The following is a 14,591-nucleotide window of genomic DNA, read 5'->3' on the forward strand; positions in this document are numbered from 1 at the left end:
TAAGTTGTCTTGTTGCTACTTCTATTTTGAAGAAAAGGGTTGCCTTTCCTCAGGAGATGCACGCTGACAAAAGCATTTTGCAAATAAGCATGAATTAAAGTCAACTTCATGCACTGCAATGAAGGAATCTCCTACACAGGGGGGAGCCCGAGCATTCTCTGGCTGCTGTCGGGGGCTGGGAATACGGCAGCAACGCCGGGAGCTGCGGGCAGAGTCACGCACAAGTGCAAATGCATGAAAGGGTGGACAAAGGTGATTGCATGAGGCTTTGGTGGATCGATTGCCAACTTGTTTGTCACCCTTTTCTGCCCTTCACCACTCAAAGCAAGCTTAGTACTTTATCTTTTTGGTTATTTTAAAGGCATTTGCTATCAGAATCTTAGTCTAATGGCTACTTTCTCTTAGCTTTAGAAAAACAGGCTTAGTTTAAAAGAGAAACACGTGAATGCCAATTATGTAAATAATTAATGCATTTTAGGGATTGATTTCTGAAAGGGAAAAAAAGAACATAATTTAATGCAAACACTGTCAGAATAGATGACTTCCACAACTGGAAATATTCTTTCCTTTGAACTGCCTTGAGAGACTGAAAAGCTTTAGCTCTTTATTTTCTGTAAGACACTGTGCAGGTAAAAGTACTTTGAAGACTACAAAGAATAAAAAAAAGTTTGAGGCCTTACTCTTCTGAGAGATTGAAGCAGCTGATAAGAGCAGTGACAGCTAGTCATCTGACCCAGAAGCTACTTCCTTGGCAAATCTGCAGCATGGCACAGTTGCCTGAGTTAGCCTTTTGCGTTGATGAAAATTCAAACACTATCTCCTCAGAAGAAAAAGCCACAGAGAGATCTCACCAGGAGGTTTACCCCTGAGGACGGTGGTCTGGCATATTTAACACCGCTTGGGGCAAGAAGCACTCCCCAGCAGCTCCAGAGAATATTTCCTTAATGTTTCCATTAAACCAAAAAGGGTTTTTCAAACTTTTAGCAACTTCTATCAAGTTTGACAGTAAGTCAAATACGGGCCACCTCTGTACTCTTTATTGCAAATAAGACAAGGCACATGCAGGGTTACATTAAGAGAAGCATAGCCAGGCCATCAAATCCACGCAGTCCAATAAACCTGGTAATCCCTTCCCTTCACCTGGCCAGAGGCAGGGCACCTCTATTCCTGGACAGTGTTTTCATTACCTGATTCTTCTAACTGCAAACCAGAAGTTCCTCATTCGAGTCAGAGGGAGTATCAGTCCTTCTACACTGTCTGGGGAATTGCCCAAGAGCAACCAGAGTGGTAATTTTCCTGTATGGGTACTTTTTGGTCACCATTATTCCTTGCAATTCACATACCCCAGCTTCCATGTTTGAGGCATCCCAATTCCTCATGTTCTCATGGTCATGCAGACAGAACCAGAGGGTGGCACATAAATGTGCACATGGTAGCCTTCCCCTTGAGCAGAGAAAGCTCACCTGTTAGCCTAGATGATGGCTGGCACGGACAAGGAGGAAGACATACTATCTTTGAACAGCTGGAACTGTTGGGACAGTCTCTCCCCAGCCGAGACACAGACCTGCAGGGTTGGGGTGGAAGAGAGATGTCTGGCCAAGTCATTAGCACCAGGGTGCTGGCATATGATTGACCGTGTGCTCCATACAAACTTCCACTGTATGGACCACAGGCACGGGACTCCATCTGGGTCTTTCGATGCCTGGTTGTTGTTCAGGCTGCCGCAGATCACCTCTGCCACTAATTCCCTCAGACACTGGAAATCACTCAGTAGTTGTCCACTCTTGCCTCAAGACTTTATAAGGTCCTCCTTGAGGGGATACTTTTCCTTGGAGCTCAACAGCAGCTGTCTCCAGAGGCTGCTTTTTGCTCCTTGTCCAATCCCTTTGTTGATGCCACAATCCTTTGAGAGAGATCCCAGCTGCTTGGGCCTCCTTGCTCTCCAATTCCTGACTGTTGGCTACAGTATCCCAGCATTGCAGCAGCCAGCTGGTAATTAGCTCACAAGGCTGATGGCTATACTCTTTGTGTGTATCTTGAAGCTAACTCAGGGATAAGGAGCTGGTGATTTCTGGCTTGTTCATGATTTCTCTTTTTCCTCCTGTTCCTGTGACTGTTCTGCTGCACAGCTGTCTGCCTCTCCAATCCTCCTCCTGCTCCCTCTTGGGAGAAGTTTCCTTCCTGACTGAACAAACTGACTTCTGCCTCCATTGTTTCTTCTTGACTACAGGGGCAACTGATACAGTTGAGAGTTGGGTCTCTGGCTTAGCCACGGTGCCTGTTTGTATGTCTTCAGACACAGAGACCGCCTCTCCCCTCTAAGGGTGCTGAACAGTTCTTGGCAGGCTTAGGCCAGGCCCAGCACAGTGTGAGAAGCTGTGTCTCTTTAGCTAGCCAGGGCGTCCTTTTTTCAAATGTTCTGTCATGTTATCAGGATCCTGCACTTGTTTGGGGGTCAAGTCGTACATCGTCAGAGAGAAAAACTGATCTAGATACCTTGCCGCCCACAACCACATGGCCTCAGGACACTCCTAAATATTCAGTTAATCCTACAAAAAGCTGGATACAGATTCTTGAGACACACTGATGTGAGCATTCTGATTACCCAGGGGTGTTCAAAATACTGGAGAGTCATTGCAACAAGGTGGAAAACAACTATCCTGTAGGAGGTGAAGGGGAGGGTGCCATTCTTTGTTTCCTCCACAAACAGTCTCTCAGATGAAAAGAGAGAAAAAGTGTAATTGTTAATTATCTCCACGAGATGGTTCCCAAACTACTGGGACAGCAGCAATGCAGAGCCCAAATATCAGATGAGGCTCAGGGCCAGTGCTTTTATCAGTTCTCCAAGGCAAAACAGAACCGAGTGCCGCACAGCATAGCAAACTGCAGAGCACAAAACCAGTCTTCAACAAGCTCTCGAATTGTCAAGCTTACTCTTGAGCATGACAAGGAGTGGGTAAGGAAACAAATAAACTTGCATTGAGAATGAGTAAGTCAACATCATGACCAGCAATAGCTAAACGGGTACATTAAGTTCCCTCTAGCACATTCCAGTCAAACGTCATTATCTTGAGCCCTTTGTGTTCCACCCTGGGTACCAAAAAGGACTGTGGTGGCTGGCAGCTAAGCATCTCACAGCTGCCCACTCACTGCTCCCCACAGTGGAGTGCACTATATGTTTTAGTTCTGTGTAGTGAAAGGATAGATAAAATCCCTTATAGAGGTATTTTCTGGGATGAGATGAAGCACATCTGGCGTTAGGCACATCTAAGCAAGTTAAGATTTGGCACATCCCGCCCTCTGTGCCCAGCACAGAGGAACAGCGAGCAGCATTCCTCTCCTTCCAACTGAGGGAAAATGGAGGTTAGAACGCGACTTGCTCCTTTACTAAAATCCTGAACGCGCAAAACCATTCAAAAGGTGTTTAAAAGCACGTAAGGGGACCTGGAGACTAAAAAGAGATGCTTTTAATAACGTAAGACACTTTTAGTAGACTGTTTCCCTTTGGTATTTGCTAGTGCTTCAGCTCAGCGAGCATGGGTGAGGGCAAGGAGACTCTCAGACCAGAAGAGAGTGAGCTTTGTACTGAACTACTTCTGTTCCTTGAGCAGTTTGAAGCTAATAAAGGCAGCTTTTGACCTTCTTGAAGGTCAAAAATATTGCGGGAAGCTGAAATTGATGCTACCGATAAAAGACACATTTTTAATAGATACTTCTGAAAATCCATAACCATTAACGGATCGAGAAGTGTCTCCAGACTCATATCCAGAGCAAGGCAACAGTTAGAAAATTTGTGGGTTGAGTTAAAGACAGTTTAATAGATAAAAGAGAAAAAAATGAAAGCAAAACAACAAAAAACAAGTGATACAAAGCAATCACCATGAGTTGACTGATGTGCCAACAGCCCCAGGCAGCAGACCCCCTGGAACGTCCCAAACACCCCATCCTCAGTTTTTATTGCTGAGCATGACCTTATATGGCGCACACTACCTCAGAGGTCACTCGAGGTCAGCTGTCCCAGCTGTGCCCCCTCCCTGCCCCTGGCCCACAACCAACCCCCTCAGTGGGTGTCAGAGTGAGAAGCAGAAAAAGCCAGTGCAACCACTGCTGAGCAATAGCTAAAGCATCAGCAGGCCGGCAATGCTGTTTGAGCTACATATCCAAAACACGCACTGTAGAGGATGCTACAAAGAAAATTAAATCCATCACAGTAAGACCCAGTACATTGGGCTAGTTTTTAATTTAGTCTGGTCTAAAAAGCAGTTGGGACCTTGTCCTGTATTTTGTGCATCAGTGGAATGGTCCAGCAATTCCATACCTGGGATAAATTCAGAGAAGCAGCCAACAAGTATGTCTGCTTGAGTAGCTGGTTGACTGAAGTAAATGGTGTGAATGCCTTCCTCAGCTGCCCCTCAGACCACAGGTCTCCCTCTCCCTGACTGCCTTTTAGAGGCTGGTGGGGAAAAGGAATCAAGGGACAAAAATAAGACCAGAACAACCCCAAAATTACACCATTGCTCAGAAATTATATGAGGTGTGAGGAGTATATTAGTACACAGCAATAACTAATTCACTCAGTTTGACAGATGGCTATAATAGTTTGCTTGTAGTTTACCTGGAGGAAACAAGACAACAAAAATTCCTGAAGAATTATAGATAAATATCTTAATTATAAAATTAATTAATAATATTTATAGGAGATAATTCACATTCATTTTTTTTTTAAATTAAGGTTGAATCATATAAGAGCAATCAGAACATTCTGGTAATAAAAATACAAAAAAAGAAAGTAATTAATTTTTTATTATTCTCTTTTATTGGTAACAACTATAAATAAAAACTTGTACTTTCATGAAAAAATAAACCAGCTGTACATGGGTTTGCAGTATGTTTGATGTTTCTTTCACAAAACTGAGTTGAGGTGACTCAGAATATCTCCAGCATATCCAAGCTTCTTGCAGCCCTGAATCATTATGAACCAATTAACACAGATGTAAGACAAAGACAAGATGATGTATGGCTCTTACTATACGTAATATGTAAAAACCAGAGACAAAGAAAACTGAAATATGACTCTGTTTGAATTTAGGTATTTATTTAAAACATGTTTTATGTTAGCAGAACTTCAGGGAACTTCACAGGTAACTGCCTGGGATAATCCACGCTTCTCAGTGCTTCTCTTCTGTCTCCAGTCTTCCTGCTGTGGCAACAGCACCAACTCATGGAGAAGTGCCAGAGTCTTGGGATGAGAGAAAATGAAAATAAGAGAGGGCAGGTAAAAGAGGAAGTGTAAGCAAGAAGGGGTCTGGTGTTGAAGCCATTCTCCAGAACAAAGCGAGTCCTGATTTCTGGATGTTGCTCCCAAACAGAGGTTGCGACTCAAGGTTGCTTATTATACATAAAATATTATGGTATAATGTGGGCAGAATGTACACAGAGTACATCAAGCGGGATGTATTTTCAGTATACTTTTAGAGGATAGAGTTTTCATTTACATTTTGCATTGGGTGGAGTGCAACACTCTGGTCTATGACAAACAAACTGTGTGACAGGGGGAGTGAGTGCAGGGAGAAAAGGAGGGAGGAGAGATTTTAACAGAAATAACTCCACTTAGTGTTTGAGTGAGGGATGTAATGAAATCTGTTTGCTGTGCTAGCTGTCTCCAGATTGGGCTGTAATTACACCACAGAAGGAAGAAAGGTAGCTGAGTCTCAATCTAGATCATTTATGTAAACTCAGCCTTCTTGTCAACGGCATTCTCAGATTGCACGTGTGCAAACCACAAAAATCATCTCCTATGTACAAAACAGAGACGGTCTCAAAGTGCAGGCTTCTGATACACCTTATATGCTGTCTGTAATTGGACTTGAAAATTCAACACACTGAGGTTCAAAACTTCTCCAATATTTTCTGCATTTTATTCAGTGCGGTGACTATTCACAGGGAAGCATTCCTGCTTTCTTTATGCCAAAGGATGATCTCTAGCCTTACAAATTAACATTTATTTGGCTTAAATTAACAAAAGTGTCACAAACATAGGAAATTCTTTTGTGTAAGACTGTAGAAAAAAAATTCTGGATCTGAAAGAGGGATATTCCCTCCCTCAGAAGAGTTGGAAAAACCTCATTCTTTGATCCAGAGCAACATATTACACAGGCACAGTATAAACCCCAGGCAATCAGTTCCCTTAACAGAGTCAAATTAATATTTGATTAAATATTTTAAAGCTCCTACTTACCATGCTTGATACATTTTCTCAGCAAGTTTCTCAAATACAAAAATCATTAGGCACAGGGTAATATTATGTTTTAATACATAAAAACAGTGTGAGGAGACATGACTGCACACAGACAGAGAGAGGATTTTCCCCCATTAATCCTCCAATCTGCCCTTCTCCTTGGATAAGCGGGTATGTTAATTCCCGGCTTCGGCAGCTCACTCTCTCTGGGCAGGTTTAAACGAGTTTCTTGTGACACCTGGATCTTCACGCCCTTCCATCCCTCCCTCCTTCCATCCCTCCCCTCTGGCAGGAAAACCACCGGCCTCCACCCTGGCGCCGTCCCCACCGGTACCCAATCAATACCAACTTATTTCCTGTCCATTTGCTGAGGTCACGAAAACGGGACTCATTAATTATTTCTACTGGTGCAGCCTCAAGTGCGCTTCTGGCACGACAAGCAAAAGCCTTTTGTGACCTTTTTTCTTTCCACTCCCGAATTTTGCTGGTGGTGATGGTGGTGGCAGCAGCTGGCATGCATTCCTCTGTTGGGATGGGATGATGAGACGACCAGAGGTGTGAGGCATCGTCAGTCTCTCCGCCAGGTTGCTTCCACCTGTGGAGGGAGAGACGCTCCCCCCAGAGCAGCAGGTCAGGGAAACCTGGTCACGGCGCAGACGATGTTGGCCAAGGCATCCCTGGCCTCGGAGGGAGGGAAATGCTCCAGGGCTGCCAGTGCTCTGTTTCCGTGGCAGCGGCAGAGGTCGATGGCAGAAGTCACACCTTTTCCAGCCTTGATCGCTTCCTGCAGCTGTCAGAAAACAGAAGCACAATGGGTGGGGGTGGTTCAGCAGTTGCAGTGCCAGCGTGCACAACTATCTCTGGGAATACAGGGCTTCCACGGCCCCTTCCGAGGTAAAGGCAAAACCGAAGCCATCAGACAAAGCTCTTAAATCCTCTCAGCTGCTCTGCTTGGCTCTCAACTACAGCTAAACTGTGCACAATTTAAACTACATCACCCATTGCTTCTTCACCTGAGAGATACTGACTCTCCAAAGTGCACACTTAAATTAAAAAAAATTAAAGTTTTTAAATATCTGGGAATTTCATACCTCAGCCACTGCCTGAGAGCTTTTGTTCAGAACTGGCAAACCAGCCACTCAGACTCTTGTTTTCTGCAGTCAAAACCTGCATTTCATGAACACCCATCTTATCACCTGGTTTTGGAAACCGGCATAGGATGACACACGTTGAATGCGTATCTTTTGTAATACAAGTTTCTATTTATAGACCATGTGATTACATGTGTCAGAGTGGACAAAAGGAAATTGTGTCAGCAAAATGTGTTAAACTATCATACTGAGCTACATCCATGCAAACTCCTCCTTCTCACTAAGGCTATGGAATTTGACAAAGGCTTGGTGATGCACCATATGAGAAAGAAAATATTTTCATGGAATAACAGACATTTCAGGGCAAACTAGGTTAAATTTCTTACGAAATAACACAAAAATTACAAACAAAACATGTTTTTTTCCCAGTACCTGAACTTAGCAGAAGCTCTAAACAGCAAACACTCTTATTAAGGGCATTTTTATTTTCAGTTATTATTTTTTCTTGAACGGCATCATGAGACTGCCACGAAACACGGTTACATTTTCCACTCTAAAATACAGGTGTTCCCAGACCAACTCTAGCCTGATGCCTCATGCCAGAGCCTGGGAATCAAGGCCAGGTGGATCTCTTGGATTTGATTATTCCAAAAGCATTAAAGCATTTCATGATCTTTAATGTGCCCCACCTGGCTTTCACAGCCATCTTACTTCACTGTACCAGCTTTTAAAAGAGGGGCTTTTCTTGCACATAGGTATCTACAGTAACAAACTATACAAGGTTTTATAAGTCATGTATTCCACCAATACACAGCTCATTGCTTCGTTTAAAAATACATCAGTATGAACTTACCTATCTAGTTAAAATAATGTAAAAATAAAAAAATCCTAAGATATGCCAAAACGGAAAGTTACCCGCTTTCTATACACACTTGCATTCATACAGAATGAATGATACTTCTTATCTGAATACAAACTGGAGTGGATTCATTATCTGTATTTAAAGATGAAATTAGCTGAAAGCATATTACAGCATTTGAGTGTTCAAGTCCCAGTTCATAAAAATTTTATTCTCACTTCAGTTAGAATCTTCCTGCACTGTGTGCTGGAAAGGAACTTGCCCTGAGGCATAAATGCATTGCACAGCTAATTCCACATGTCTTCTAATGAATGAGAATCAGCCACATATTCATGGCTCTGCAGCAAAGGTGGGGATAGGTGAGATGAGGCATGCTAGCAATGTGAAAAGGTGTCTCTTTCCCTTTCTATGAGGCACAACCTTGTGAGACAGTGGAACCCACACATCTTGAAGCAAACTCTGCTGATTTGCTAAAGCTTATTAAAAAGGATTAGCACGCCTTCTAATACCGATGTAAGTATATACTGGGATGTAAACAGTAAAGAAAATAGCTCCTAGAAAGTCTTCAATTTGGTCAAAGGTCAGAGGAGCTTAGCTTAGGCATGTCTATGATCGCACATATGTACCATGACTTAGTCGAAACAGCACAGTCTGGAAAGGGGGAGAATCCTAACACAAGGATGCAATCCATTTACACGCTTGTCTTGAGTAAGTCCTTAGACACACGTACTGCTTTGAAGCCCATACAATTGCAAAGCTCGTGTCAAACTCTACGCAGAGGAATCACTATACAAAAATCAGACTAATTCGCTATTGAATGTTTCCAAGCAAAGTTCAAGGAACGTCAAAACAAAAAATACCCACTCCTATGGCAGCTCCTTCCTCAGCTTTTCAGTTATTGTATGAAATGAACAATTTATAGTCCTCAAAAACTTACCTCTTTTATATTCCATTTGCAGAAGTGGCTGGTCAACTCAAATGAGCATACACAGAGGCAAAACAGTCTGAATTAACCAGACTGCATGCTACCTCTATCTCAGCTGGGGTTGTAAAAGAAAAAAAGGAAGTACAAATTTGGCATTTGGTAGTAGGATAGTTATTAGAGAAATACAGGAAATAACTCCATCGGAAAAAAATGCTTCAGTAGCTCTGCTATATGCAAAACTCCCCTAATATAAGACTTTAGTTGTATTTTCCATTGCATTACAGTTACACTTCCAGACTCTATCTCAAATTTTGACCTTCAATAGTTTTATGTAATGAACTTCACAAACTAAGAACACAGCATAAAAAACCAATGTATCCAGAGGTATTATTTTAAAACTTCATTTGGATAGGAGCAGCTGATTTCTCCAGCAAATATGCAGAAAAGCAAAATGAACTGCTTTTATTTGTTACTTTATAAACTTTAATTAAGCTGCTTCATTAATTTCTTTTAAATAAAAGAGTCTGTTCTTTTAGTCTCTACTTACACGGCATCATTTTGTGCATATTTCTACTTGCAGGAACAATTTAATCCATGCAACCTTCTTCAGAATGACATTCAGTAATTAAAACCAAATACAAGTCAAAATACAGATTGCTTAGCTATACTTTTCTCCTGTTGAACTGTGAGATATGCTGGAATACTCCATTCCTATTTGTAAACTTTTGTTCAGACCATGGGCACTACAGCCCTACTTTGTTCTAAAGGTGCTAAGACACCAAAAAATCACCAACTGGTGATTGGTTATTTAAATTCAGCTTATAGAGTAGTCTTCCAATAGCACAGCCAAGTTTAAACTCAGATGAGAAGTGATTTCCTTCCCAGTATATCAGCACAGTTTTCTTCAGCATCTTCTGTTTTCCTCAACATATTCAGATGCTGACCAGGCTTGACAGTTTTGCCTCATACAGAAGAAGTTCAGAACCCAAAGTTGTACCTCTGAATGTTGTCCTATGACTCTAAGAACTAAAAAACCCAGCACCATCATAATCTTCACTGTCTTGAGATAATGAAAAAAAACTGTGCTGCTTGACCACACTCCACTAGATTTAAATCAATGACCAACACACACCACATGCTATTTTTCTGGTGTTTCAGCTACACTCCTTTTCCTTCATAGTTAGTTATTGACACACTTTTTTTTTTCTTGAAGTAGTGTGTCCTTAAAGTAAAGATCATAAACCACTTCTCGGGCTGTGTTAGCAAGTGTATTCAGCAAGCAACTACTGTCCCTATTTGGGCTGTTGGGACTGAGTCTGGAGTGCTGTGCCCAATTTTGGGCTTCCCATTAAGTGAAAGACATTGCTGTGCTGCAGCAAGTGCAGTGGGAGGCTACCCAGGTGATATGGGTCTGGAGCAGTACATGCTCTGCAAGAAAATGCTGGAATTGTTTAGTTCATCCATAAGAAGAGAAGGCTGTTACTACTGTCCCAACTACCTCATGGGCCAGGAGCCAGAACTGGGCTCTTCTCAGAGGTGTACATGGAAGGGATGAGAGGTAATGGGCACAGGTTGCAGCATGGGAAATGCTGATTAGACCCAAGGAAATTCTTTTCCATCAGGAGGGGGGTCAAGCACTGGTCAGGCTGTTCAGGTTGGCTGTGCAATCTCTGTCCTTGCAGATACTCAAAAGTTAACTGAGCAAACCCATATGGGCTCTGCTTTGAGCGAGGGGCTGGACCAGACAACCCTCAGAGGTCCCTTCAGACTTAAATTATTGTACGATTCTGTGAATAAAGTAGAGTTCAAAGTACTATGTTTCCCAGTCCATTTGTTTCAAAAAGGCAAAGAGATGATTTCTCATCCGTACCACAGCAGTTAAGTATTTGCCTTTCAGACCAACTGCTCTGGATTGCTGTTGGACAGAACGGCTGGTCTGAGGGCAGCAAGAGGTCAAAGGGGCAAGCTAAGAACTGCTGGATTTTGGAGACTGAAGAATTAAAGGAGTCAAAAACTAAGCAGGTGTTCAAGTACAAAGACAACTAATTTCAAATTCTCTCTGCTGAGACATTTCTGCCTCACTAGCCAAAGGAAAGAAGATTCCTTTCAGACAGTGCTACCTGTAGGGAACAACAAATCGGGGGCGGAGAGACTGGAGAGTATTTTGGCTGTACTAGACTTTATGTGCAATAGAAGAATGAGAACACTGAAATTCCTAATTTTTTTTTTTGCAATAGTCAGACTTAGGATTAATTATTTCAGTGGCAAGATATCAACAAGTAACTTCAGAATTTTTTTATGTTGTTATTTTAGAAGAATGATCCTAAAACAGCTTAATTTATTATAAAATCTATTAAAAATAAAAAAAATTATTATGAAATCTTCAAACATCATGCATTTTCTCTGATCTTGAAGTGAGCTAAAACATTCTACATTTTTGCAGTGCACAGTATTTGCTGAAATAAAAAGAAACCCCAAACCCCAAAATCTAAATTGATCTGTGGTTGAGTGACTGAACAACGCTATAAGTGTATGCAGTGTTTTGCACTGGCTTTTCTAAATTTGTTTTCTCTTTTGTGGGAACAGCATGCTCGATATGCACTGGTGCTTTAGACTGCTGAAATGCTACTTCAAAAAGGTATGACGTGTTTCACAGGTAGTAGATTAATTTTGTCAGGTTTTTTCCATTCTTTTCTAAATACTTTGGAATGTTTCAGCAACCACTCTTGGAGTTTTTGTGGCTGGAAATAGGCTTGTGCTCTACGTTCTCAAAATGGGCTGGACGATCACTTATTTGCATCACTTTGTAATGTCATAAGATTTTTATTTTTTTTTTTTTAATTTTTGTTGGCTACATGCAGAATATGTCAGCTGAAAATGGGGCAGTATTTATCCAATATTTTCTTAGAAATTTCTTCTGTAAAAAGGTAAATAAATGCATCTTCAAAGGGCCCAGACACTTTGCAGAAACTTCCATAAGCAGAATAGGATTTATTTTCCTTACTCATCTGACAAACAGAAGAATTTTCTTTTTACTTCAAACTAAAAGCTACACTATAAATAGGATGAGACCAAATCTGATGAGTGTTGCCCCCAAGAGCAGAGGAAAGATGGCCTGCTTACAAGGAGCACTGCTGCTACACACTTCTTATACTACACTTTGCCAAAAAATTATAAGTCATCCTGAGAGATGGAGTGATTGTACAGACTCTTTGTTATTTTAGAAGAGATACCAACTCCTCTTCCTTAGGCCTTTCCGTGTCCTTCACACTGAACTTCTGAACAAGACCCACTAGCTTTTAAATCTAAACAGTGGTACTTGTGATGACTTTTTACCAAAAAGCATAACTTCCTTAAATCCCATTAATGCAAATAGTGACTGGTAATGTCATCTTAGCATACACAAGCAATCAACTTCATATTTATGTTAAAAAATGTGATGGTTGTTTGCTTTAGTGAAACAAAAGTTGCGCTGGACTCTCATACCAAAGAAGTGGGAAAATACCCACCGACTATAAAGATGCAACTGGTTGTTGATATCAGATGTACACCTTGCTAATACAGACATTATTCAAAAAAATAAGAAAATTGCTTAATCTGAATGGTTTTGGTTGCTTTTGTAATATTACTAACACATCTGAAAAAACCCATCTTCATTAAATCACTGACACTTGTTTTTCATTATATGTAACAAAAAGATCTAATGGCAGAGGTTGCTCCAAAACAAACAAGACAAATCTTCGTGGAAAACCAACACAGCTCAAAAGCACCTACAAACAACAACCCTCTGTTTTTAACTCTTTGCTGCATTTCAGGAGCAAGAGAGTGAATAGTCTATCGTCTACAGTCCCATGACACATCTCATGATGATTCTCTGGCATTTAAACAAAACCGTGGGACTACTGTCATTTACACCATGGGGCTGCACTGCAGCAGGATGAATGCACTCACCGTGGTGGTCAGCAGTGAAATAATTTCAGTCAAAATACAGAATACACTGACGAATGTTTAATTTAGTAAAGCAATTTTAGATGCTTTTCTTCCCCCCTCTGTTTTTTAAAGTATGGGAATGACATTTTATGGACCACAGTTGTAAAAATTAAAAGGAGAAAACCCCTTCTGGACTTAAAAAAGCAAGTGGTCTGGTTTAAACATTCACAGAAGTGTCCCACAGACATATTTGAAGAATAAATTTAGTGCTCTTAGTGGTGATTTAGAAAAAAGAAAACTGATACAACTGTGACTGTTGTAGAGAAAAACCTAAAAGCACAATGATTTTAAGTAGCAAGGTAAGGTTAAGATCCTTTTTAAGTTCTAAGAGGAAGGACAGAGTTTTCCTAATAATCCAAATCACAGTTTTTCTTAATACAGAATAATTTAAATAAACTGACCTGTACTTGTGTGTTAGCCTTCCATACTAGCAGCAATCAGTCAGAGCTGTAACACTCTTCAGGCCCCAGTTCAAGAAGCAATTCTCAATCATGCATGTGGCTCAATAATTTATATATTATTTCCCACTGATGCTGGAGATAACTGACTGGGCCTCCACAATTTACTTAAGACTCAGAACAAGTCAGGTTCATGCTCAGTGGGTTGGGGACACAATGTCATCATCTGTCTCTACCACAACCATGCTGTGCTCAAATATTTAACCAGGAGAACCTTCTCAGCCATCTCCTGCAGCTCTCTAAGGGTGTCCCAGCTACTTCCAGCTACTTAGTCAGGTCTGCCTTTATCACAGAGGAGTAGCAAATATAGTGGTGACTTAGCTAAAAGTTGTAATGTGGACTGGAAGAAACACAATTTATTATAAAATGTGTATGTATAGTTTTTAATAGATGGCTTGGAACTAAGGCAAGATTAAAAAAAAATTAGCAGCATACTCTACCAAAATAGAGAGACCAGTGACAGGATCTAACCTGCAAATGACTCTAAGAAAAAAAGACAGAAAAAGCCATCAGAATCCTGGTTTCAAAACCAAGTTTGGGGAAGTAAATGGGAGAAATAACAGCAAAAATGATTATTCAATGTCTACTAATTATTCAATTACTATTATTCAACACATTATTAAAATTCTATCATTAAATAGATACATTTGATAGTTACAGTACAGCTGTTACTGGCTTTTTAAAATCAAGAAATGGCATGAGCCATTTTTCTCCCTTCATATACACATGCACAAATTATAGCCTAACTTTGAGAAGAAAGTTTCCTTCAATTGTCAAGAATATCCTTGAAAATATTTTAAAAATATTATAAATGAATTATAAATGTAATTTACCAACCTTTTTGTAGTCCATTATGTTTCCTTTTCCTTGTGCCTTAAAAAGAAAGAGATTTTATATAAGACATTATATACTACAAACTAGAGTTGTAAGAATAAAGAATGCAATTAAAAGAGCTACTACTTCAAACATAACTGACTTTCTTTAGGAATCTGATACAGAAAACCTTAAAATACAACTAAATGTGTTACCA

The 14,591-nt window shown here is 40.7% G+C and overlaps 1 protein-coding gene across 1 annotated transcript in view; it reads right to left on the reverse strand.

Moving 5' to 3' along the window:
• Nucleotides 1-5,888: 5,888 nt before the first annotated feature.
• The window catches only part of PDSS2 (prenyl (decaprenyl) diphosphate synthase, subunit 2), a 115,923-nt gene continuing 107,220 nt past the window's right edge, over nucleotides 5,889-14,591 (reverse strand). Inside the window, exons 7-8 of the mRNA XM_017827963.1 lie at nucleotides 14,399-14,434; nucleotides 5,889-7,028 (exon numbers count right to left, since the gene is read on the reverse strand). Of these exons, the coding sequence (XP_017683452.1) occupies nucleotides 6,870-7,028; nucleotides 14,399-14,434 (195 nt within the window). The 3' untranslated portion in view covers nucleotides 5,889-6,869. The remainder of the gene's footprint in view (nucleotides 7,029-14,398; nucleotides 14,435-14,591) is intronic.

This window comes from Lepidothrix coronata, unplaced genomic scaffold (assembly GCF_001604755.1).
Source record: "Lepidothrix coronata isolate B3197 unplaced genomic scaffold, Lepidothrix_coronata-1.0 Scaffold5, whole genome shotgun sequence".
Classification (NCBI taxonomy): domain Eukaryota; kingdom Metazoa; phylum Chordata; class Aves; order Passeriformes; family Pipridae; genus Lepidothrix; species Lepidothrix coronata.